Below are 27968 nucleotides of genomic sequence, written 5' to 3'. Positions count from 1 at the left end.
ATTTTAAATTCCTGTTTTATTCAAATGTTTTAAGATGAGTCTCAACGAGTCAACCGTAAAGCAGTTTAATGCCAAAACTATTCCTTGGGTCTTTACAAATGACTTTAATTCCACAGATTTTCTCTTTAGCATCGGTCTTTCGGTTATATTCCAGTCTGTAATCCTCTTCACAGACTCATGAGTCGAGCTGAGAGGGGTGGTCCAGCTCGGGACAGGGGCGGGACACATCAGAGATAGGGGCAGACACTGGTGATAGGTCAAGAGCAACCGTTCCATGTGTCCAACGCTGTAATTTTTAAAAGGACATCAGTATAACAATCCCACCCCCGCCACAGAAAACAGCATCTGTCGCATCCATTGGGACTAATGCACATAATCAAAAAAATGTAGTCGGTTTATGAGAAGTCCTGTGGAATGTTACAAGCAGACAAATTTATGCTTTCAATAAATACAAGCAATTACGTTAATGTAATCAGAGCCAGATCTATGAAATCAGATTAAAAAAAGATTGAAACTTGGTGAAAAGTTGCCTCTTGGTGTCTCGCATCATGAATTGCATCCCCCCGAATGTTTGGTTACCAACATTCTTCAATATATCTTTTGTGTTCTGCAGAAGAACCTCATACAGGTTTGAAATGACATGAAGGTCAATGCATTAAAGGGACAGTTTACCTAAAAATGAACAGAATCATCGATATAGAAAGCACACAAGACAGAAAATGTTGCATCAGATCAGACTTTAATTTCATTGTGTAAAGTTGCACGTGTCTATACAGTGAGGTCATCAAAGTGGATAACAAACACATGGTCTTTGGTTTTTAGCTATGCAGTTATCTGAGGAATAAAGAATACAGAAGAAACTCCAGGTGTCTGTATCCCAGCAGGTCCCAGAGTCAAGTAAACGCAGGATTATGACCAACAAAATGTAAAGCTAATTGTCGACAAGACTAAATCGGCAAAGTGCGTAAATATTTCACGACCGGCCGATTAGCGCGGTTTGCTCCGGATCTGTTGGAAGTGTACTGGAAGACAGATGATTATCAATACTTCATGAACATGAGATACTGTAAGTCTCATTTCACACGTCTGTATTAATGTTGTTCTGTCTTCTACTCTTTACATTTTTTGAGTTATTTTGCTAATCTTACCTGAGATTTTTTTTGCACTAGCGAAAAAGGTGAACAGTATTTTCTGAGGTAATTGTGTGATGTACTGCAGGCAGTTGAAACTACATCTAAGGTAAATCCTGACTGAGGTAGCTATTTCAGTCCCACACTGACTGACTTACGTAGTGTTTTTTCTTTCAGATGTGAGACTCTTGGTTCTGTAGTTAAAATTGATAAAGAAAAAAAAAACTGAAATTCCTGAGAAACTTCCTTTCCAATATGGAAAGATACGTGAGGTTTGAAGTTTAACCATTAAAAATACAAAAGAAAAAACATTCAATCCTCCTTCGATTTGAATGCTATCCTGCTTTTCCGTGACCTGGTTTTAAGTAGGTTTAATATACTCGTACGAGAAAGAATTGTACAATAAACCGGGCTCTTATTCACGAGCCTGTACATGATCGTCCAACGCACAGAAATGATTGACTTGTGTGACGCCGATCGTGGTTGTCCACGTGGTTTCTTTGCAACCACACATTGACTTGTGTCTGAGGTAGAGAAAAACCTTTCAAGCCAAATCTGTCTAAATAAGAACAACAACAAAATCTCTGAGCTGTGTAAATGCACTTTCAAACTCAAAACTCTTTTTCAAATCATATTAATATTTCTGTATCTGTATCTAGAAACTAAAAACGGAAATAGAAAACAATAAAATCAAGTAAATACATTTTTAAAAAATACGAGAAAGAAAGTGACCCCTTTGTTTGTTTACCAAACTGACTCTTATGGTGGATTGTCGCCTGTTATTAAGATCAATCAAAATAGACACGAAGAACACAGCAGTATTATATAGTAACCGATCCTGAGTCTTTTCAATTCACTGCAGAGGTAAATTCAGCAAACGTTAAATAAGAGAATTAATAGACCACACCCTCACAATGTGACTTTGGCAGAAGTAGATTCGATCACGCCACAATTGCCTTGCAGATATTAGCGAGTAAATGACCACGGGTGTGAGAACGCATGAAACCAGCTGAGGTATTTCGTCGAGTCGAACATCTCTAAAAACTGAGTCCTGAGAAAAGAGTAGAATGTAGAAAATAGCAGGCGAGGTCCGTGTCGAGGTTAAACGACTGATGAGTTTGTGAGCGTGTGGCCTTTCCATCCTGGATTTGTGCAAGAGGCAGCCGGTGATTTTCTTAGCCGCCTCTAGAGGGCAGAGCGGCTTAAACTGGTGGACGTCCGCTCATTAGACTGAAGTTGGGTGGGACTGACTGGTTGTTTGGTAGGGGGCTTTGGTTTAGGGTGACCCGCCTGTGGCCCGCTCCACAGAGTCGGGACCCCTTGAGGAAGAGGAGGATGAGGGGATGCCTGGGCTGAGGGTGGAGGTGTGGCCTGTGGACATGGCTGTGACAGAGGCGGGGATGCCTGCAGATGATTTTTGGGCGTATAAGGATCCTGTAGAGTACAAAGAAACAGCATAAATGAATATATGTGACCCTGGATCACAAAACCAGTCTTAAGTAGCACGGGAACATTTTTAGTAAAAGACAAAAATACATTGTGTGGGTCAAAATTATCGATTTTTCTTTTATGCCAAAAATCATTAGGATATTAAGTAAAGATCATGTTCCATGAAGATATTTTGTAAATTTCCAACCTTAAATATATAAAAACTTTATTTTTGTGAGTTGATGTTCAGCCACAGTGCCCCTGATTAACAACTTCAAAGGCAATTTTCTCAATATTTAGATTTGTTTGCGCTCTCAGATTCCAGAGTTTTAAACGGTTGTATCTCAGCCAGATATTGTCCTATTCTAACAACTCATATATCTATAGAAAGTTTATTTATTCAGATTTCAGATTATGTAAAAATCTCAATTTCGAAAAATTGACCCATAAGACCCATAAGGTTTTGTTGTCCAGGGTCACATATAGTGTTATGTAACATGCATATTACTACAAAGGGCTCAGTACTGAAACATGGTTTACTTTAAGTTATAAGTGAAATAAGTACATCTGCGGCAGTTGGAGGGATAATGTCCCTGGGGTTAAGTGTCTTGGAAAATACTTGCCAACGTGCACAAATACACACCTGAGTAAATAATCCCATTGACCTCCACAGACACAGTAATGCTCGCCGAGCCGTTCGAAGAAATGCTGAGAGACAGGTCTTGTTTCTCCTCTGAAAACAAAATTCAACCAAAGTCAATACATGTTACGCTTTCCCCCGCATTTCTCACCCCCATTTCTCAGTGCACCGCACTCACCGCGCATGTTGGCGTTGTTCATCCGCAGATTAGTGGGGTTCACCTGCGACGCCATGGCTAGCAGGTTTTGTTGGAAAGCATGCTGCAGTAGCCTCTGCTGCTCCTCCGCCAGACGTGCCATCTTTCTCTCGGGTCCCTCCACCGCAGCTGCTCCAGGGGTCACCGCCCCGACACCCATGCCGGTCTCCAGTCTCTCCCTCAGTTGCTCAAGGGTGGCAGCACGTGCCAGCTGCTGCTGATGACCCAGAGCGAGTGCCAGAGGCAGTCGCCCCGGCAACATGGAGGCTGGGCCATCCTCTGGAACTGGCGAGAGGTAACAAGTAAGACATTTAGATTTAGACAGTCTTCCTGTCCTTCTGAAACCTCATATCTCCATATTTTGTCTTTTTTTTGGGCATAAATCATTATCATTAGTCACCCTTTATGTTTGTCACTGGGTTTTGCAAATATCTAACCAATAAAATGTATTGAAAAGTGGTTATCAACTTTGAAAACAAAGTATTTAATAATTTAAAGGGTACAGCTTTTTCCATTCTCTGCAAAACAGCGAATTTGGACATCCGAGGTTTTGGAAGGACAGCAACGATATGTTAGTTTGACTTTAGGTACTTTACATGAGTTAAGGTAAAATAAAGTACCTTGCAATTTTATATTTCAAACAGAGATGGTGATATAGAGGCAAGTTACTAATTGCAGCTTTAAAAAATACATTTAATTTGATTCCACTACTTTATAATATAAAAATTACAAAAGCAGTCTAAATGTAAAATCGTACCAGGGTACCAGCAACTAAAAGCATTTCAACCCAAAGTGGCAACTGTAACAAATGAGTTTGTACTGAATTAGATCCACTAGAAATCCTTAATCGCTACCATTTGTATTTAATTGTATGCCCACAGCCAAGGTTAAGTCCCAAGCTACACCCTCTTCCTATGAATATATATTTTGTCCTCACATTTTGTTCTCAAAGGAACGCCGTTTCCGAAGTGGGACAAGTTACTACACTTTGATGAAAGATCAGGAACACAAGGAATTCTTAAGAATAACACACACTGATAAACCACCCACAATAACACCAAGAAAATGTATTGGGAATGTAAACAGAATCAATAAGATTTCATGTGACCTTAACTAAATGGTTGTGCTATGTTTCTGAAAACTTTTCAACAATCTGGAGATTTTGTCAAACACAGTTGGCTGTATTCCAGATTAGTGTATACAATTACTTTCCAGCGACCTCTGAGGAGCAGCCTGCAGGGCCTCTCAGGAAAACACAGCCTCTTAATGGCTTTCACACTCCTCAGTTTCCCCAATCAGCCTCTCAAGGCCAGGAAACGTATTCCATTTCCTGCAGCCATTTCCTGTCTGCTTCTATTCACCTCCATTCCACATCACAGTGATATTATGTGCAGGTGTCATGTGCAAAGATTGACGCCCTCAGATTGTTCCAAACCTCTATAAAGGAGGACGATATCCGTTTGGTTACTGACATTTTTCCAAATATCTTTCCTAGTGTTAAGCAGAACAAACACAATTATAAAGGTTTGGAACAATCTGAGGGTGAGTGAATGATGACAGAATTTTCATTTTTGGGTGAAGTATCCCTTTAACACACCAAGGAGGCTCCAACTTTAGCCTTTTTGCTGAATGGAATACTTCACCTAATTTCTTACAATTATTGAAATTAAGCGTTATTTAAGTATTACTATTACATTATTATTCAAGTATGTTTTTTTGCTGACCTCTGTTTTAATATCTAATTAACCTTCTGGTATATTTTAACTGTATGACATCATTACACACCTGTGGCTTTCTTCAGGGATGGACTGGGGGTGGCCTGAAGTCCATTGTGACTGGTGGCGGACAGGTGCATTTTGGGAGGGGAGAGAAGGTGAGGTCCTGAGGCACTAGGAGAAGGAGAAAAGCGGTACAGGCTGTTGCTGTAGCCGGGACGACGGCCCTCTCTGCGGTTACTGTCGATGGCTGCCTGAAGCTCACCGGGGGAGCTCAGACCCTTCTTCTCACATTCATATGGATACAGATACTTCATATACCTAAGACACAGTAAAATATCACTTGAGAAACACAGACATTTAGAGTTAAACTAACAACAGTTTTTCAATAACCATCCAATACTAATAACCTATAGGTGGATAATGTCAATATACTGTACAAACCAGGAAGGATCTTTAACAATATATGTAATATTTTTAACAGTGTATTCCTCAAAATTCAGTTTTTGATTTTCAAGCACTTACTGTGTGCGAAGCGTGAAGGCGGCGCTGGTGATGGAGGTGGGTAAATTCAGGCCTTTGGTGATCTCCCTCCAGATCTTCTTGTTTATAACCTCCACCAGTCCTCCCTTCTCAGTCACCAGCTTATACAGCATGTACAGATCCAATACCTGCTTGGCCATGATGGGGATCCGATTGACAGGTGTACCTGGAAGAGATATGACGTACAGGAGCAGGTGAGCTTCTGTGCATGACGGATCATGTGAAACAAACCCGTTTCATCTGCATAACTCTGTAGTGATTAGCAGAATAATTACAGGCAATTCCAGTCATTCTGCTGCATTAAAAGTGCAGTGCCTCAGTTTCGCCCTGCCCCTCCCAGCAGAACAAGGATTGAGCGACTGAGTTTTTAATCTGCCGGCAGCTATGCGAGTCTGTGTGTTGATAGGCCAGTGAGATGGAGCTCATTTAGAGGGATTGTGGCCACTAAAACCACACACGCTCGTTCTCTATTAGCGCGGTTACGAAAGTTTGTATTGAACAGCAGGGAAAGGGCTTTGAGCCCGCATAATTCCCTGCTCAAATCCTACCCCCCCACACACACCACACTGGGCCTATGCTGGAATAAAACCAATTAATGAGTATGTGTGCATGTGGGGGGTAAATAGTCCTGGTGACATGAGGATGGGATTATACTATAACTTGGCCACGTCATTCTCATGGATTTACACGCACGGATAGGAACCACAGTTTATTCTGTATTTATTCACTCACATGTGCAAACCTGTATGTGACTTTTTCAGTCGGGGGGGGGCAATATTGTTTGGTTACTTTCATTCTAAATAATATCTTCTTTTGTGTTCTGCAGAAGCAGGCAAGTCATACAGGTTTGGAATGACGAAATAATTTTTATTTTTGGGTGTACTATGCATTTAAATCTATAAACCACCAATGTACAACTATGTAGCAACTATGTTCGAAGGTAGAGCAAATGTTTAAATCCAAGCTATACTCAATATAAATCTAAGGATTCATTCTACTTTAGCTTTACAGCAAAAGTTTAAGAGGTTACAACCATAAAGTCGTCATTTACCGAGACAACCCGTTGTAATTTAGAAGCCCAGGTCTCCACAACAAGGCCCAGCACCCCCTGGAGAGACGAGAGCAAGGTCTCTCTTTGAAAAGCAGTTATTTAATGCTGGGAATGACATTACTCATTTATCAAACAATCGACGCTCGGATTCAAGCGCAAGGTTAGGGCCGGGTCACCATGATGGAGATTCAGGAACGGGTCCACAGGAAGCAGCGAGGAAGCAGCGTTTCGCGTATGACCTTGTGACACGCTCCATGACTGTAAAACCAATTTGGCTGAAACTCAAAGGGTGGAAAAGTCATTTAAAGCCTTTTCCCGCTAAAGAGGGTTCATTATTGATTGATGCGGGCCGTGCTACGGCTTAATGTAAAGCAATGCACTTCTAATTGATATCATGTTGTCTGCGATCTTGAGAAACGTCTCGAGTCGGATGGGGTTAATGAAATAAAAGCATACGGTTTGATGTGGTACGAACTCGAAGCTGAAAGTTAAACCAAAGATTGCAAATGAATGTGCAAAAGGGAATTACGAAGGTTCAACGAGTACATAACAAATGCATGAAAACTAAAGCATGCTAGTTCTGCATTCACTTCCAGAATCGGGTGGAAGCAGGCTACTGCTTACTCTTATAGTTCAAGAAGCAGATCAACTTTTACTTAAACTAATACAATGCAGTCATGTTTGGTCATTGATGTTTAGATTGTGATGACATGAGTTTGTGTCTCTATTAAGAAAATAATAATTTATATTTGCACACAGGTGAAAATTGTGTTAACACACAGTATCCAATTTCCCCCTCCCCATTTGTTTGCTAAAAAACAGGTCCGTGAATCTGAGCACTGGCCTAAATATAGAGGAAACAGCTGCCCACATCAAGAGGCTGCAGTTCTGTAATAAAGCAACAGGGCACCCTGGAACACCAGGGGCTGGTGAGGAAATTCCTCCCACAGCTCTAAACAATGACTGCCATTCTTACTGTAAGAGGAAGTGAGGGGGTATACAGGAAGTGCACGGTCTGACATCTGATAAAAGACCCTGGATGATGTAACGCGGATAAATCTTGTTGTGTTTGTTAAACTCTTAAAGCTGCAACAAAGTTCTGAATGGGTGAATTGGTTATATTTAGCATTGTCTGCACTGACATTTTTATTTTAAGCAGATTTTTTTTACAAACTCTTATTACTGCAATGCATGATCTTTCTCTCTACTACTCTTAATGGCACTCCTCATAGATTCACATTGGATAAAACATTACAATACTGATATTTAATTTCCTTAATTTACTGTTGCACGCCCAAAGTTCTTTCCTTTTGCTTAAACTGATTTTCAGCGCAATTTGTTTTGTTACAAGCTCCGTAATACATGTAAAAAACATGTTCATTTACATATCAACGCTGTACTTCCTAAACCTCAGATGTCCAAATTCTCTGTTTTTCAGGGAAATGGAAAAAACACTGCAAACTTTGACAACACAGTATTTAATCATTTAAAAGTAATCACTTTTATTACTTTTGATTAGGGCTGTCAAACGATTAAACACATCCAGAATAAAAGTTTGTGTGAACATAATAAAAGTCTGTGCAATGTGCATATTAATTTTGTATTTATAAAAACACACACATACATGGATATATTTAAGAAAAATATAAAATATTATATTATATATACTTTAAATGATTGTAAATAGAAATAAATACATGTGAATATTTCTTAAATATGCATGTATTTGTATGTTTATAAATACAAAATTAAGTACACAGACATATAAACGCGATAAAGGGTGACTCACATTTAGCCCGGTTGCTGTCAACTGTGCCCAAGCAGGATTGTCGCCCCTCCCCACTCCCCCGCTGGCCTGTGCTCACACTGCACTTTACCATCCACACCCAAACACGCTTTCATCATTACGATGCGACTGCTTTGAAGCAAACAAACAAAGCGATCTCTCTCAGAACAACAGAATCCATCGTATTGTTCAGTTTGTGGCTTATTAGGTGTATTTAACTTCAGGCTTTAAATGTCAAACGCGCCCGGGCACAGTTCGATTAGGACAGTGCGAGTACGTCGTAATCGTTTGACAGCCCTACTTGTTATTGGTTAGATATCCGCAAAACCTAATAACAAAAGGTGACTAATAATAATAATAATAATAATAATGGTTTATGGGGGATCTCAAAATATGATGATACGAGGCACTGAAATGATACAAATTGGGTTGAAAATTGCAGAAGTTACACTTCAATATTACTCTGTATTTAAGTAATGGGGGCAATCAGCAAATTGTAAAAATAACAAACACTTTCTCAAAGCAAAATATTATTCCTTTTTTGCTTTTAATTGATGAAATATGACCTGGACGTTCTGAACACTTTTTGATCGATTCAGCCAAATGCTCATCCACAACATCCCCTGACCACGATAAAATCATGACCAACAGGGAGCCAAAGAGTCATTTTTCATTTTACTTGGGTAATAAGCACTTTCCATTCTGTATAAAATATTCATGTTTCCTACGACCCTCATATTCCACGCCGCAACACTCCTGCATGTGTGCACATTTAGCCACACTGGTCCATCTGAGCTATTTTCAGGCGTGTTAAAGAAAAATGACATGTATAAAGCCACTTGTTTTATATGCCTGCTTGCTAATATTCCCTCTATTAATAACCATTAGTTTTAACTTTAATATCATGGAGGACCATTTCAACAAATGACATGCAGTACAAAATTAGTTTTATCACACATACAGACAACAGCCATCTATAGAATGTATGCTTTCGCCACAAGCAAAACAATCTTTCTTTCTCGGAGTAATCAAATCCATCAATCTATCCAACAAGCAACTGGGTCATAATTCAAATGGATTTAATGGTAGAAATTTGCTGTCGAGTTTGATATAGTGCATTTGATAAACATTAAACATGTTTACTGCTTTAAGAGAGCCACATTTCTGTAGCACAGAGCAATAAAAGCAAATTACGGGCTACATGCAAGACTTCTGCCCTCTGGGGGACAGTGCACGTTGACATAAAAAGCAAAGGATAAGGAATGAGTTTTTTGGTGGATCTTCCTGGCTTTCTGAGATAAATGTGCAGTCGGTGGTCATAGAACGACAGAGGCGTTTGGGTGGGAAAGAAGCTGCCCACTTCAAAACCCAAAGGAAGGGAAGCCACCAGGATGTCATAAACATGCTTGAGAAGAACTCAGGAGTGAGAAGACAAATGCTCTAAACAGGATGTGCCACACTTCATATGAACTCACACAATACAGGCCATGCACGCATATAAACTCCTCCCTGCTGACTACGGCAAACTGGGGTGCAATTTCAATGCAGCTGTTCCATATGTCTGCGATAAATTTAAACGCCGGACACATCAGGGTTCGGACGCCTTTTAGAGCGGACCTGCTTTACAAATCCAGCAATTGCATAGGAATTTCACAGAATTGCAACGCCAATTTGAAATTCATCACTAGTTCAACCAGGACATCACAGCTTATGCATTTAATACTATTATATTTTGCATTGATTTAGAGCACCCACATATTGTTTAGACACAAATGTATTAGTTTATGGATTGCTGGGCTGTTTGAAGCTCTTAGGTATAATATGGACATTTTCTAGGTTCATTTAAATCAACGGTGGGCTTTGTCCATATTTTACACAACCACATGTTGAAACCTAGTAGTGTGGTCTTCAGCATTCCTATAAAATGTTTTATACGAGCAAAAGACACTCTTCTGTTTTTGCACTCATCTTGTCATCATTTTCTCATCCACACATCCTCCCTTTCACCCTCTTCATTTTACACCGCACTGTTATTCACCAGTCACCTCATTGTCTTTGCTTTCCTACTGTCTGTCATTCTTCTAATATCAAAGGTGGGGCCCTGAGTTTTAGGGTCTCATTAATCTTCAGCAGAGGGACAGGGGCCCCTTAATCCACCTCACCCACCCTCTATCTGATCCCCCCAGGCCCCGAGCAACATGTCCCCCCCTCCAATCGACACGCACACACAGAACATCCCTGACAAACCTCCCCTGCAGACACAGCTCCTGTCCCCCTCCCATCTTATCAAGTTTCAGGCGGCTCTGATGTGGACAATACACAAGGGGCAGAGGCCAATTTTTATAGGCGTGTGTGTAAAGTTAGAAGGATCAAAGCATAAAAATATTCCGCGGGTGTGTCAAGTTAAAGCTTTTTGGGAAACCTTGGGGGGAAAGGCCACCAACAGTCTTTGGTTGATAGCATATTTGATATGCAACATAATGTTATCACTTTTTTTAATGCATTATTGCGTATATTTCTGTTCTGTGCAAGACATAGAAGGACTAAGAAATCTAAAATGCGAGCTAGACAATGTTTAAAAAGCAATATTGCGTGATAGCTACCTTTGTAAAGTTTCATTTTATGGTTATAAAAGTTTACTAAAACATTTCTAATAATCGAAATCAAATAAAATATCAGCCTAAATATTAACTGATCAACTTTAAACAAAATTAACTTAAAACTTAAATAAATTGAGGGATTAAAATAAATAAATAATAAATAAATAGAAATAACTTGCATAGCTGCATAAAAAAATAAAAAAAGAGACAAAAAAAGTAAAAAGCTTCAAAATATTTCTATAACTACAATAAAACCGAAAACAAAGCTATAACAAATGAGTTCTACCGCAATTAAATTGACCGATTCAAGAATTTTTACCCAAAGTTACAACACCCTTTAGGTAGACTTACATGGCCAGAAACAAGTCCCCATAAAGCTAAAAAATGCACATAAAATTATTTCCAGAGGCAAGTATCGCCCCTTATTAAAAAAAAAGTAAATTTCTGACACTAGTCCAAAGCAGCAACAGTTACAAAAACAGACACAGATACATCACCCTGATCCTCCATCTGGTTAGATTGATAATGAGAGATGTCAATCTAAAAGTAACTGATAATCTACAACCAGAGTCCCTCAGACCAGACAACACAATCAACAAAACAAGGAAAGCCTGACTGCAAGTGTTAAAGCACAAATACATCTTGTAATATGTGCAAAACCAATTACTTGTTTTAAAATTCATGCTTAAAATAGATCTTGAAATTTCAGGATGCAAAATGACTTAAAGATAAAAAAACACCCCCAGGCCACCACAGTCAAACACTTTCAGGACGAACACCTTTAAATAACACGTGCCGCGTTCTATTATAAACCCGACTCGATCCGTGCATACAGAAGTCATTTCACACACTACCATCAGTCAAAAAAACATCATTAATCATGGTGGAGGACCTCCACGATGGACATTTGGCAAGATCACACTTTTCTCCCTCCCCCGGCCCATTATGAAGTCTCAGCTGACAACCCCACTTACACACGCTAGTAGGTGGTTTGGGGGGGTTTGATGGCAGACCAATACAAACAGCTCTCCATCTGGTTGAGTTTAAACCCATGCTATAGGGTTAATAGCCCTGTCAAACTGTGCCGTTGAAGGCTTAGTCTTAGTCGGATGACGGCGTCAGGCACATCTTTCTGTCACAGTGTGCTAATCTGAGACCGAGGACATATGATTCCACTTAGCCAAGGGGGCTGGATCCATACTAGGTTTAGGTGTCCGATGGAATCGCTCGCCACCAAACAGTGGATTTAAATTATTTGTGTAGATGCTACGTCAAGATGCAGGTTGCTGGACAATCCCTAAAAATTTGTTTTGAGGGTAACGTTAAATGGGACGAGTGTAACTTCTGCACCAAACAGAATTGCAAAAATAATTACTATTTCCAAACAAGTTTCAACAGCTCTCTTCATCTACTGAACAAACAGAAAGCCTCGCCCCAAACTCACATCTTTGGTTGAGTAAATGTTAGCAAATTTCTTTGGTGTGTTAGATATTACGCATTTCACCTTTAAAGAACTTCAGTGTAAATGGCAGTCTTACCTCGTTTCTGCATGTACGCAAAAAGGTCATCGAGGAACTCCTTCCGTTTTGGGTCATTGTCCAGTTCATAAAGCTGAAAAATATCAATAATGTTAATCCTTACAGAAAACGCTTTACATTTACAGCAAAGACTTCTATCCAAAGCATCTTAGCAATTAATATTTTGTCAATGAGCTAACAATAAATGCAATCTACATCGCCATGTTTTCAAGTAAGACTAGAGTTGAAGCTAGAAAAAGTTGTAAAACAAGACTTTTAATATACAGAAAATGTAAATGTAATGCTTGACAACAGTTACTGTATACTTAAAGTAGGGGTGTAAATCCGATTTTTTATCACAAGATGATTTGATTTTGATTCTCTTCGCCAGTGATACTTTATTTATTAAAGTCTCATTTGCGTTTACCTTTGGCAGACACTTATCCAAAGTGACTTACAACTGAAAAATACAATAAAGCGATTCATTTTTTAAAAATTGTGATCTATTGATCCATACTGATGTATTGTTACACCCCTTACTTCAACTTTTCATCATTGCATGAAATATGTGACTAGTAACAAAAAAATTAAAAAATTATTCAGTATCTAAGCCTATAATAAGCCTATTTGGGAATATATCTTATATCTATAATTAACAAATAGTTCTTTCATTTATGCTTAAACCAGGACAATACCATTTACCAAAAAGAAAAAAAACTTAATTCAGTAGAAATGCCTATATATATTATTATATAAACTCTTTATAAAAATAAAATAACTTTTAAATAGTTTAATTAAATTAATTAGTTAATTAATGGAGTTATAAAACAAATGAATTATTATAAAATTATTATTCTTTTTATATTGATTTTTATTTTTTCCTAATATCTAATTATTATTCATAAACTCTAATTCCACCTTGTTTTAATGATGCTTAAATATTTTTACTTGACAACAAGACAAATAAACTGAATAAAGTAATTAATTGCAGTGCAATTTACAAACCTAGAAAGCAACAAGATCTAAAAAACATCTTGAATTTGAGAATGAGCCCATAAATGTCTATGTAGTTAGGAAACCCAGCAGAACTATGTTAGTGTGTCACTGACAAAATGTGTAAAGACTAAACAACCGGGGCTCAGATCCAATGTTTACCTTGGCAAAGTCTCTGGAGGCTTCCCCTCGGTTTCTCCCTCCATCGCCTTCCTCGTTCCAACTAGAATTCCCATTCTATAAGAAAAAGAGACAATTAGCAAAAAAAGTCATGGGGGAGGGATAGCGTTGGGAGCCAATGTTTAAAAGACCAGACTAGAAAGTGAGTTATTGGGTGTCGGGAGTCAAGACACGCAAACGGGTTCTTGTCTCGCTATCAGGATAGCCTTCTTTAACGCTAACCTTTGAACTCCAAGGGGCTTCTTTGCGCTAACGTGAGGGGGTATAAAGCCAATGAGCTGTTGGCGGGGTAAGTAGAGCAGTTACAGGACAGAATACAAGTAGACAGGAGCTACAGGGAAAGCAGTGATATCAATGACAATACATTGTGCTAACAAATTTAGCAGGTTATGCTAATAGTCGCTAACAGAGAACTAAGTCATAACCTAGTGTGCGTGTTGTGGGGTTTAATATTTGACCTCACAATACTGTATAAAAAACATTTTCACACTAAGAATAAGTATTTTAGTTACATTTGGACAAATATTTTGAAAAAAAAAAAATACAGTAATTGATGAAAATTCAATACAAACAGGAATACGAAACAGAGGTGTGTTCATGCCATATTGTAATTACACGAATTTAGCTAGAAAAAAGCTTCAAGAACATCTTTGAATAGGATGTGACGTTGTTTCATCTTGAAACTAGGGCTGTGACGGTGGCCGTGACAACCGCACCACCGCGGTGGTAAAGTGCCATGACGGTGGTGAACTGACACCGGCGGTAGTGCACGTCACTGTGACAAATAAAAGTGTAATAAAAATGAACGTTGCGATAAGGATTGGTATGTGTAGCCTCTCATTTGTGGATGGTTTTATTTAAAAGATTTTACATTAACACAGAAATTATTGGCATACGTTTCCATTGGTGGGTCTGCACGGCAAAACCCTGGTTATTCTGTGGGTTCTGCAATGGATCTTGTTGTGAAATGAACAGTTACATAAAATCAAAACTGGCTATAACCCGCTTGCTTGGTGTCGGAGCACACGCAGGTTGCCGCGGTTACGGAGAGACATCTATTCATTTGTTCTCTGAGCACATCTTCTGAACGCGCTTTAGTGCAGCTGTACACACCTTAATCTGGACAATGTCAACATGTTAGTTTCCCATCAACCAGTAGGAAAATGTAACTTTTTATAGGAATCTGAACAGGAAAGCCAATGTAGGTTTAAACAGTTCGTTTCAAATGGAATTGTTAAGGACTGTAAGGGTTAATACGCCACTGACTGAAGTTGTCACTGCAACAAGAGCTTTTATATTTAATATTGAACTTTCGTATATTATTTAAGTTATCATTATTTACTGATGTTTATTTAAATGTTACTGCTGTGTGCCATTTCACTGATGGATTTGTGCCGTTTCATTTTCATTGATTTCAATATCATATTTCAAAAAGTATTTAAATAAGGTCTATGTTTCTCTTCCACTCGTCATGTGGTTGCTACATGCAAATATAATAATATAAATATTATTTGTATAAATAATACATACTTTCCCAACCACTGCACCACCGTCACAGCCCTACTTGAAACAACACTATACGGCGTAGCATAAACATTATGATGCATTAGCGACACCCTCTATTTCTATAAGACCAAGGTCCAAGGCACATACAAGAAAAACTATTTTGTTAAATGTCACTGTATGTTTTTACTAATATCAGGGAACAGGGATTTGTAATAGCAGACACGTTTTGCTAACAAATACGACTAGTACTGCTAATTGTTCCAAGAAAAAACGTGTGCCCCACGAATAACCCAAGATAGCAGAAGCCAGCGAGTAATAAACGTACAGTAGGCAAACATCAGTATTAACGTCAATCCAATCTTTTCAGCTCATTCGCTCGGGGACAATCAGTTTTAGCCCCGTGTCACCCATCGTTACCCAGGGGCCGTGACCACAAAACAGTTATAAAATCTAATAGTCCCCCTGTGCACATGCACTGTGTTTGATTACAGGTTATCCACCGCGGCTCCAGTATTCATTTACACAGAGTCTGAAAGGAAAAGGCAGAGTGGCAATAAAGCAGTTTTACACCGTCCTACTCTTTAATATGCTAAGTGAATCACAGCTGGGGGAGAGAGCGGTTTACAGACTTGCCCTCTTCACGTTTACAGCAAACACACACCAGCTGGGCCCGGGAGAGGGAACTCGGCAGGGGATCAACTGTGGCGGGCATGCATGCTGTGTGGCATTGTGATGTGGGAGACTGGGACGGTATTTTCGCAAGCAAATGCACCAATGAGCATCTACTGTACAACCTTGAGGTTCCTCCGTACAAGAATCGGAAAAGAAGTCCTTAGTATGTAAAGTGTTTATCATTGAGTAACAAAAAAAATGACAAACAGATCTAGTGAGACCTCATGCATAGAATCTAAACCATAGATCTTTGCAGCTTAGGGCTGAGTACTGTTACGATGATTTTTGGTGGTGTTTGACATGATATTGTTGATCTTCAATTTTCACATAGTCATGGTTGGATCTATTAAACATTACATCTACACACGCAATCCCAACGCAAGACATTGTCTTGCATTAAAGACATTTGTGCAAGCTGTTATCAGGCTTATAGGTCAGGCTTTGGCCTCACTAATCATATTATAAGAGAACTGATTGGCTAGTGGCCAAATTAGCTGAGAAAAGGAAACAGATCACCATCTGGGTCACCCAAAGGAAATGAAAGGCCCTTCCCCCATATTAATTCAACAGAACCCAGTTTGCTAGCAAATAATTACTTGGGCGGAATGACCAAACACATGGCGTTGACCAGCTTCAAAGATCTCAAATAATTACTTGGGTTAAAGGGGAATTTCACCCAAAAATCAACTTTGTGTGATTTTTTACTCACCCACATGACGCTAAACATGTTTAGAGAACTTCCGGCGTCTTCGGAGCACAAATAGAGATATTTAGGTGACATCCGAGAGCTTTCCAGGCCTCCTCATTGAAACCATAGTGTCAGTTTTTGACAAGGTCCAGAAAAGTACTAAAGACATAGTTAAACTGGTCCATCCGCGCATAGTGGCTCAGTTGAATTTTTTGAAGCGACGAGAATGCTTTATGTGTGAAAAACAAACCAAAATACAGACTTTAATCAATATATTCTCCTCTGTTTTGTCAGTGTATGGCGTGCGTTCACAAGAGCACTCCTTCGCCGGAAGTTCTCTAAACATGTTTAACGTCATGTGGGTGAGTAAAAAAAATCACACAAAGTAGATTTTTGGGTGAAATTCCCCTTTAAAGGGACAAACCCCAAAGTTAGTTCAGACTGGACGTTTAATGTTACTTCAAAACCTTCAGTAAAAAAATGAATATAGCAATTTTGTATGAATTAAAAATGGATAGCTCACCCAAAAATAAAAATTCTTTCATTAAAGGAATACTTCACCCAAAAATGAAAATTAATTTACTCACCCTTAGATTGTTCCAAACCTGTATAAATTTCTTTGTTTTGCTGAACACACAGGAAGAAATTTGGACGAATGTCGGATCTCACCCACCATTTAATACCATAGTAGGGAAAATAAATACTATGGGAGTCAATGGGAGTTTTGACAATCTTCCAGTTTTGAATATCTTCTTGTGTGTTTAGAAGAACAAAGAATTTTGTTCAGGTTTGGAACAATCTGAAGGCGAGTAAATGATGACAGCATTTTTGGGTGAACCATCCCTTTAACTCACCCTCATGTCATTATGAACCTTTGTATTTCTTTCTTCGGCAGAACACAAAATAATATATTTTCAAGAACGTTGGTAACCAAATATCTCTATTGACTTTCATTGTATGTACACATACAAGACATTTCTCAAAATATCTTATTTTGTGTTCCATAGAACAAAGAGTCAAATACAGGTTTTGAACAACATGAGGGTAAATAAATGCAAACATTTTTATTTTTTGGGTGAACTATCACTTTAAATGCTCTTATTTCCAAGTCTCTGCAGATGAAAGAGTCTGCTAAATGACAATGTAAATGAAGCAAGACATTTTGTATCTACGTGGAAATCACAACAAACCAGTCGAGACCACACAGCCTGAGTCTGCTAGATATGGAGAACTCCAAACTCGCCCAACTGGGACTTTACTGATACTTCAATGTGAATCCAATCCACTATTGAGAGAAATTACATCAACAGGCACTGATGCTAAAAAAGTTAGATTTATTCCAACGGCCATCAACACCTAGATGAGATTCTTCAAGTGAGATGAAACAGTAACCTTCTCTCTATCAAACAGATACCACCGGGTGTTAATGTAAATATACCAGTGTGCTGATAGGAACGGGTGGTAATTGCATTTTGATAAGTTAGAGACCATGCCGTGCGAGACAATTTTGCCTTCTTAGACCCTCACCACAGGCACATTTATTAGTAGTTTAATTCTCTAAAGCTTTATCATTTTACCCATGATCATGCAGCCCTAGTCATTGTAAAGTAATCACGATTATTTTGCTCACATTTTTAATCACGATTAATAAACACAATTATTTTGTCAGTTCAGAACTTTGGTTTTTAATTTCACTTCAGCATGCTTATTAGGCCTATACTTTACAGCCAATGAATATGTTATAATCTGCTGCCATTGAACTTCTTCAACACCGTATTTCAAAGCACGCAAACACTAAACATCTAAACACTACACCACAAAAATGTACATTTTGTGACCTTCGGAATGAAACCTTGCTACTCCTTTTTTTTTAAATTATAAATCATTACTATTGGTTACACTTAAAGGTATAGTTTACCCAAAAATGAAAATTCTATCATCATTTACTCACCCTCAGAATTTTCATTTTTGGGTGAACTATCACTTTAATGTTTGTCTGTGGGTTTTGCAAAAAAAAGTATTAAAATAGTACAAATGGAGTGAAAAAATGTTGTACTTTTTTATTTCCTGTAAAGTGGAAGTTTAAAAGATACAAGCTTTCCAATTCAATTCAATTTTATTTATATAGCGCTTTTCACAATGTGCATTGTTCCAAAGCAGCTTTACAGGAGAAAATAAGAAAAACACAGAAGAGGTATAAACACAGCACAGTGCATGGTGTTTATAGAACAAGCAAGATCATTCTAGTAAATAATATCTAATAAAAGCAGTCTCCCGTTGAGCAAGCCAACAATGCCCTGTGGCAAGAACCCAAACTCCAATGATAAATAAATGGAGAAAAAAAAAACCTTGGGAGAAACCAGTCTCAGCCGGGGGGGCCAGGTCTCCTCTGACGCGTCACAGCTGCACTCAGTGACTTTGATTAAAAGTTACTCAGTAAATGTTTATGGAAAATAGGGAGAGCTTATTAGTTGTGATTTATGAAATTTCATTTGTTGAAACTGTAATGGCATAATGTAACTGAGTGCAGCTTTAACTTCAAACTGCTGTCATGTGATGTAAGTTTAGCATTAAATACTATGTATTGTAAATTTAGGATTTTTAAATCTTATCGGGAGTTTTCTGCTTGCTTTTAAAACATGATTATCACAACGATTATGCTTAGTTAATTGTGGGAAGCATAAATCGTTATCACAGTTAAAATTTGATTAATCGTGCAGCCCTAACAATAACCATTCAAAGGAAAAAAAACATGACAGAATAGACCAATGAAACTTGAATTAGAGAATCTATGTGCGGGCTCCACACAGCCACCCTGTGGACAGCGGCATCGGAAAAGCGCTGCGGGAGAGGGTCAGAAATCTTAATCCAAATCGCATAATTGGGCCTTGACTGCCGAGACTCACGGTATTATTTATTTCACTTATTCGGCTCCTTGCTGTGCCAGGAGCAATAGAGGCGTTGAGGGGGGGTGGACTTTTATCCTTGGGAATTTGTAATGGATCCATTAAAAGCAGCGCAGGGCAGAATGTCTCACTACGCTAAGTGATATTTTAAGGTGTGCGGCTAGCCACTAGTCATCCACAACGGAAACTTGGAGGTTAGTGGTGAAGTACAAGAAAAGTACAATTGCAGTCTCTACAAAGCGGAGAAAACAAAAATGTAAAGTTTACTACAAAGAAGGAGTGGAGAAACCCAAAGTACCTTTATTAGGTTCTGGTGATGTTGCCCTTTAAACAATACAAATGACACATAGTTGAGAAGAGCCAAAACGAAGACAAAAGGTTCAAACCAGGGCCTGTAACTGCTTGCCCAAGTCCTTGAACATCCTGCAAAGCCCCGAGGCTACGTCCACCTCCATTATCTCTGTCCTGACTGGGTGCTACATGAGAAAACAGATTGTCTTTCAAACAAATGAACACAGGTGTGAACATCTAAGTCCACACAGGTCCACCACGGTCCTACATCAGTCTCAGGGACCTACCGCTTGCTGAAGAATGTTTTAAAGATGCTTATTTTACATGAGCATCTACTCTACTAAAACGAATCCACTATGGCCCGGTTTCACAGACACGGCTTAGCTTAAGCCAGGACTATGCCTTAGTTGAATTAAGATATTTATGTCGCTTTTATAAAAATGCCTTAGAAGAATACATTACTGGTGTGCAAAACAATGGCACTGATATATTTTAAGATATTTCTGGGCAAATTATATTGAGTTAAGACAGGTCACACATTCATTTTAGTCTGGGACTAGCCTTAAGCCTTGTCTGTGAAACCGAGCCTATACGTTTTAAATTACAAATATATAACATACAGTACTATATAGTCTGCACCAATTATTGCATGTCTATCTCTACTTACTAATGTTTCAAACAATCCAATCCACTTCATTTTTAAAAAATAAAATTAACTCGAACCTTTCACCTATATAAACAGATTGTGTTGAATTAAGATGAAAAAAAGTTTAATAGCGACACAAATAATCGGACGGCAGATTCCTCAAACCGCCCTGGTAACTTTTTCAAACGGGACAAATTGTTAGACGGGTTTTGTCAAACACTTTTTATTTCCAAAAAACACTTTACAACAGCTGTGAATGTGCTACTCAAACCCCTCTCTCCTCTAAGGTGTGTTTGAAATTCCACATTGCAGTGACACTGATAAATAGATACTATGTGATAAAGCTAAGCTGCTTTCGGTAAAGTGAAGAAAGGTGAAAATCTTCAGCGAGTCAGGACAGGTTTCAGGGGGGCTGGGGATAAACAATCTACTTGTTACGATTGAAAGGAAATGGACGGACAAATAAGACCCCCCTCATATACCTTTCTGGTTGATTACCATTACCAATCCATTACTTACTTCTGTTACATTTGTTAAAATGGACTAGAAAAAAAAACACAAATTATAGGATGACTGCAAATAAGACACGCCCTCTATTCTCCCTTTCTGGACAGGCCCCTAATGGAAATTCTCACCAGTTGAAGAAAAGAAACTCTTAATTCCTCTTGGAATGTTTCCTCTGGGTGGGGCTGGACAAGCTAGACGCAGACGCCAGCCCCTCACCAACTTTGCATTCTTGCCTCTGGCCCTTAAAGATTTTTACTATCAAATGCCTTCTATTGAAGGGTTCGGGTTACCACCCAAGCAAATAGTTCACACCATACTTCTGAAAACAGGCGGGGCGACGAAGCAGCAAAACACGGCTATAAAACGTTCAAGTTTGACAGTTGGCTGCACTGTTCAAATAAGCCCCGTTTCATCACGACACCCGGTTGTTGATATGATATTCTTAGGAGCAAAGCACAAAGGCCGTGCTAATTGAATAGCCACTGATCTATCTCACAGATGGCTGCACTTTGAGCTGACGCCAGCGATCACATCATCATAGGGCCCAGGAGAGCTGTCTAACTGTAATACCCAATGAAACATCTCCATCAGGATGGACCACCAAAGCTTACCAGATCTGCCTGGCCTTTTAAGGGTATACGCTACCTGTCAGGCTTTAGAAACCGTAAGACGCACAGGAAATAAGCTAAGGTGTACTGTTAACGTATACCAGATGCCCGCAGAAGCGTGAGGTTGTCAGGTCATTGATAATTTATATGGAAAATCATTCCAACGGTGAACCCTCATATAATAAGCATTGATTGCTATCAGCCGAGTTGGCGTCCAGAGCGGGATTGTAACATCGTCAAGGTGACATTGACGGTTTAATAATGCAACAGAGTTCGACAAACAAGATTGTGTATCTGAAGCAAGTACGCAAGAAAACCTGTTGTTCCTCAAGTGCTTAAAAAAAGGAAGCACAATTTTGGTGGGGGGAGGGCAGGCACACGTACTATCGAATTAGGCTGATTAGCCGCTGTCTTTTTGTTTACTCTTACACAACGTTCCTGCCATAGCAACCTCAAGGAGACAAAATACATAATAAACGCATGTCACACTGGAGTCGAGTAGCAAAAATACAATTACTCTTCTTATTGAAAGTAGGCCATGGAATAATATCCAAGGGAATATCTGGCCCCTAAAATAATAAACTGGTGCTTGGTGAGTTTTGCTAATTGCGGTCATAAATTTGGATTCTGACAAACGTAGAATCGAATAAAGAAGTGAGGGGGTGTTCTTATTGACCTGATGCCTTTGATATGGCCGGATCATACTCGCCAAATGGGAAGCCAACTACCGTAGGCCATAACTCAAGGCACATGCGCTCCTGCGTCCACTGAGCCCGATTAAAACTCCATTAATCACGGCAGATTAGCATGCCAAGTTTCCAAAAAAGGGCACTGTGTAAACTACTGCGAAATATGCTACCAATTCAATTTTAAAGGGTGATGAATTATATGGACTAGTTTTGGTTATGAAAAGTAAAATGGCGGCCATTTGATAACCTCATTACCTCAACTCAATGACTGAACATTTTGAGCAAAATAAATAAAACATTGTACAAATTATATAACAAATTAAATGAAACATAATCTACACCTCACTACCAAACCAGGTCTGAATCTTGTCCCCGGACCTCCCCCAAAACCCGAAAGTCTATCCCCCTTGGAGATTCTAAACAAACCCTATACAAACCTCCATCCACAAACTGCCAATTAATTCTCCTGTTTGCTAAGATTACGGACAAGCACTTCCACCGCCTTCACGTGTAACCATTGTGCTTTTACCAAAGGTGTTTACTAGTTGATTGAGGATTATCCATTAAAGTGTGAAAAGCTTCAAAAAGCCAACCCCCACACTCATTTGAAAATGCCATTTGGGGCATCTGTTCTCTTTTGTAAAGTCAGTGCTATCAAACTAGTCTCTTCACATCCCCCCCCACCCTGCAATCTGATACTGTTACCACAGAGAGCATCATTAAATACTAAAGGACAGAAATAAAGATGGGTGGGACACATCAGGGGGGAGAGAAAAAAACGGGCCCCTCCAGCTCTAAAACCATTTTATTGAAGAGGCCTCTGTGTCATTTTGTATTGAGGTTGTTATTATGTATTCAAGAGTAAAAGACTAAAACGAAATAAAAACTTAAGTTAAAGTGATACTTCACCCCAAAATGAATATTCTGTCATCATTTACTCACCTTCGAGTTGTTCCAAATCTGTATAAATGTCTTTGTTCTCATGAACACAGAGAAAGATATTTGGAAGAATGCTTATAATCAGGCAGATTTTGCCCCCCATTGACTACCACAGTAGGAAAAAATACAATGGTAGTTAAAAGTGCCCCAGAACGGTTTGCTGTCCTACATTCTTCAAAACGTCTTATTTTGTGTTCAACAGAACAACAAACAAAATGATCTGGGGTGTCAAGATCTGTCTGATTATAAGCATTCTTCCAAATATCTTTCTCTGTGTTCATCAGAACAAAGACATTTATACAGATTTGGAACAACTCGAAGGTGAGTAAATGATGACAGAATTATCATTTTGGGGTGAAGTATCACTTTAATAACTAACTCATTTGATACCATTCACAGTTTGGCATGCAGAAACGACACAAAAAGTGATTTATGCCTATGCACCAAACTTGTGTAAATGTTTTATGTCTGTCATCGGCTCCATTGTGTTGTATAAAGTGATTCAGTGAAGCTTATTCACCAAATCTTTACTGCTCTGTAATAAAATCCAACTGGCACCCTTTTCAAAACAACCATTTTTCTTTTGTTTCCTATACATGTGGACAAGCCTATATTTGAAAAGTGGTTTATAATCCCTTGTACCTCTACCCTCTATAAATATATATATATATAATGACATGGGTGTGATGAAAACATCACAGCATTCCTGTCAACATACAGCCTGGCCAACCGTCTTCATCATCATTTAACGGCTGTGTGCTTGTTGTTACTGACCTACCTAAAATAAAACCGCTTTGATCGTTTTATTGATAGTGACTCGCATCAAACATGTTGAATGTTGTGCATAAAAACATAGAAAAAACCCACACAACAGCAAAGATATAGCTACACTTATAAAAATTAAAACGCTTTATGACTGCGCTGTAAAATGGCGCTTTGGGGTTACGATATGTATGCAAGTTATTTATCGGCGTATAATAAAGTAGGGCAAATGGACTTTGATTGAAAGCATGCAAATATTAAGGGCTGGAGGAAGCCGTAAGAGCAAGCGTATGAAATTAGAGCAATCCATTTTTCCCTGATTGATCGATCATTCAAGCGCAGCTGAGCAAACAAAGAGCTCAGAACAGGGGCTGCTAAAATGGATGACAGCACTACTGGGAAATGTCTCACTCTACATTAAATCCATTGAGACATCACACTAGAATCTTTTGAAGCAAGGATTCATCTCATTGTGACGGAGGCAAGCAATTTAAAGGAGGAACTTGTGAACTGTTTTAGTACAGGTAGGACTGGGCGAGTGTAAAATACTTGGCGATATATTTGGAATAATTTTCATAATGATAAGTAAAGCAACGTTGTGGGTTTAATAGCGTCGTTGACTAGAGTTGGTTTCATTTCTGCGCGTTAGGAACCAAAAAAAAACGTTAATTCAATGTGTCAAATATAAATAATCATGGAAGCCTGTACGAGTCTTTTTTATATTTAAGTAAACATGTAGGTTAACATATCAATACACAACTAAAACAATTCGGATGAATATTAGCATGTATTGTTACATAAACAAAAAATGATTATATATTTAGTAAAGAGCTACACGCTCTTAACTTTATAACTCTTTTTTTTTTTTTACTGTTTTAGCGTTATCAAACCCAAAACATTTAGAACGATCTGCAGTAATGTCTATTCAGTTAAAAATAACCACTCATCTATTTATAAATGAGTACTTGATGAATAAACACCAAAGTGTCCTATGGTGCGACAGCAAAAATTTAGAATAGAAACTAACAATAAGGATAAATCTCTCTTATGCCATTTTATATCATAAATATAAATAATATAAAATAATACATTATTAACAGTTTGCTTTTCAAAATTTTGCTGTCACACCACAGGACACATGTACGGTATACCCTTTACTATATACACGGCAAAAAATTGCAATAAATTTAAATTTAGAACTTATAAATATACAAGCGTCCAGTTAAGATCTAAATCATGTCACATCTCCATGTGTAAAAACTGACAGGACGCTTTCCCACAGCACGCGCCTGTAACACTTCTGCTCTTGTATTGCAACTTGACATCATGCCTCTCTGGTCACAGGCCAAGGCAGCATTACAGTACACTGCCAAGAGCTTGTTCTCAAGGAACACCAGCAGCGGGGGAATGAAAGAGGAAAGTGAGAAGCCAGGAAGAATGAGAGAATGAAAGCACACTCCTGTTGGGCGGCCTGCCAGAATGCCACACTTCAGGGATATTCAAGGACAAAAGCCTTATGTCAGAAAAGAATTCCCTAAAGACTTGGGATGAACAAGATGAAAAATTAACCGACAGACCTGAAGAACAACGACTGGGGGTACAGCTTGGTTCACAGCAGGAGACTATTGATAATGGGGGAAGAGGACAATAGCTTAAAAAAAAAAACCTGAATGAAGTATAATGCAATGACCAGAAAGACATTTCTTTCATGCACTTTTAGCAGAACATGGAGTTCTATTGTGTGTGCGAAAACTGGACGACTTGTTCCATTTAGAGCATAAAATTGAAAGCCAAAGATGACAAAGATGAGAAAAAAAGTTTACACTCTAAAGACTCTTGACAATTCATCTTATGATCCGGCACTCGTCAAATCATTCAGAGCGTAAAAGAAATATGCTGTATTGCAGCTTTTGTAGGGCAATGGTGATAAAGTTGAGTGGGAGCATAAAAGAGAAGCTGTGTAGTTGAGTCACAGCGCACAGAATGCTTAACATACTAAAAACGCTTTGAAATTAATGACATTCAAATGTTAAGATATATACCAGATTGTAGACACAAACCTGTTTAAACGAGTCATCCAGGTTCCAATCGCCCAATCCGTTCGGCGTGCTGAACGATTGCTGATCGCTGAGGGAATCTTCTGGTTCATCCTTCACCTTGGTGGTCGGAGAGCGGGCACGTTTTTTAGCAGCAGAGGGCGAGGCGGTGTAGACCTGGTACGGGTACGAAGGGACTCTGACGGCAGCTTGCTGAAGAGCGAGGCTTTGCTTCCGGAGGAACTCCAAGCCTTCGCTTTCCTCATCTTCGCTGACATCATCTCCATCCATCATTTCGTCATCGTCCTCTTCGTCCCCTTCAGACCCTCTTCCCCTGTCCATCTCATCAGATGCGTCCTCCTCCATCTCAGTACTGCTTTTCACGGGGCCACGGGCAGCTGGTGCCCCCTGCCCGGCTTTTAGCGCTCGGTCTCGGGAGTTTTTACTGTAAAAATCAGGGGTTAATGGGGTGCCTTGGGCCCTGGCGGAGGCCATGATGGCTTGCTGTGCCGCCAGCTGCTGGGCGTACAGAATATGGGCCTCCCTGAGATGTCTCTCTTGGCGTTCCATCTCCAGTTTAGCTTGTTGTTGTCTCTGGAGCTGCTCCATTACTGCTTCCAGTTTGACACCAGCAGAACTTCCAAAAGCCGCCTGGGAGAACGCTCCAGCCAGACTGCTGTCCTGAGACAAGCTGGGCTATAAAGTGCACAGAAATTATTTTCTTGATCAAGAATCACTTTTCGCTACGTTGAAAGATTATAAGTGAAATTGCTCTGACATTCGCAAGAAAAAAAACAATGTATCAATACAAACAAACTTGAGTTTAAGCGAGTCTGTAAGTGACGTAACGTTAAGTTACGTCGCAACGAAACACTCGAGCAACCCAGAAAAACAAATTCGCCTTACATTAGCGACGGAGCAATCAAATTCACGTCATTAAAATAAAAAAGTATTTACATACCACAAAAACATTACGGTCCTGCATTCCATTGCTCGCAGGCCAACCTACCTTTGACCCCCCAAAAGAGGCGAGCAGTCTGGATAGCAGAACGACCGGATGTCCGGCCAAACAGCGTGTCGCTTTACATTTAGGTAAATAATTAATATTTAGCCAATTTCGATTGATTTCCTTCGTTACTTCATATCGAACTAAAGCGGAGTTTGACAAGCGGGTCAATTTGTACAAGATAGCAGTCGGATCACAGTCGAGTCATGGCTGCCTGAAAGTATGGCGCTGTTCCAAAAACAATTAAGCTATTAAAAGAGAGAACGAACGCACGACGTGACAAACTATCGCGTTCGGCTGGAAACCAACGGTTACGCGTAACTTTTCAAAGGCATCGGAGCGCAACATTCAACTTCAAGGACGAATAATCAACCCGAGTTGTATCAACCTAAAATATCTTGAAATCATGACGTGTACAATGTGGATTTTCGCTACATTATAGCTCGATCAGTCACACGAAACGTGACCGATCAAGGTAAACGAAACGTGCTGATAGTGTCATATTAATAAAGATAAATTCGGGTTTAAAGCTCGAGCTTCGCCGATTAAATATTACAGTAGCTTATCAACACATTCAACAGGGCTCTGTGCCAACAGGACGGAACTCACCACTTGCGTATTGCTGCTACTGGAATTGTCCACCATCACTGTTTTCCTATAGACCACTGTGCGTGCGCTTTTTCCACCACAAACCTCGATCAAGAGTACGCGTGCATCCACCCGAACGTTTAATATCCCCCTGATAAAAGAGTAATACGCCTCTCGGTGCTTGCAGAAATGCTGGGATTTAAAAAAAGGGGCCAGCGAAAGGGGAAACGCCTGACCTCACCTCCCGAACTGCCGCGCTCAGGGACTCCCACAGTCCCCTCGACTTCCAGCCGGAGCCAAACCCCCCGCACATTTAAATCCCGCCCCACTGGCTCATGCAACAAG

General features: G+C 39.3%; 1 protein-coding gene across 1 annotated transcript; it reads right to left on the bottom strand.

Annotated features, from left to right (window-relative positions):
* Positions 1–722: 722 nt before the first annotated feature.
* arid3b (AT rich interactive domain 3B (BRIGHT-like)) lies at positions 723–27941 on the bottom strand. The gene is made up of 9 exons (XM_057330444.1): positions 27645–27941; positions 26054–26725; positions 13762–13836; positions 12628–12700; positions 5635–5818; positions 5180–5430; positions 3377–3679; positions 3202–3291; positions 723–2564 (listed from the first exon to the last, which is right to left on the bottom strand). The coding sequence occupies exons 1-9, from the start codon at positions 27678–27680 to the stop codon at positions 2407–2409; spliced, it is 1842 nt and encodes a 613-aa protein (XP_057186427.1). The 5' UTR covers positions 27681–27941; the 3' UTR covers positions 723–2406.
* Between the last annotated feature and the right edge of the window lie 27 nt (positions 27942–27968).

The sequence above is a fragment of the Triplophysa rosa genome, linkage group LG3 (genome assembly GCF_024868665.1).
Source record: "Triplophysa rosa linkage group LG3, Trosa_1v2, whole genome shotgun sequence".
In the NCBI taxonomy this organism is placed as follows: domain Eukaryota; kingdom Metazoa; phylum Chordata; class Actinopteri; order Cypriniformes; family Nemacheilidae; genus Triplophysa; species Triplophysa rosa.
The sequence above is the reverse complement of the archived record's forward strand: the minus strand, read 5'-3'. Positions and strand labels throughout refer to the sequence as shown.

Bases quoted from the DNA above. Each gene is read 5' to 3' on its own strand.
- arid3b (XM_057330444.1), bottom strand. From the start codon at position 27,680: ATGGTGGACAATTCCAGTAGCAGCAATACGCAAGTG. The intron at 26,726-27,644 runs GTGAGTTCCGTC...TGCACTTTATAG, and splicing joins GTAGCAGCAATACGCAAGTG to CCCAGCTTGTCTCAGGACAG. The intron at 12,701-13,761 runs GTAAACATTGGA...GATATTTTTCAG, and splicing joins CCTCCAGAGACTTTGCCAAG to CTTTATGAACTGGACAATGA.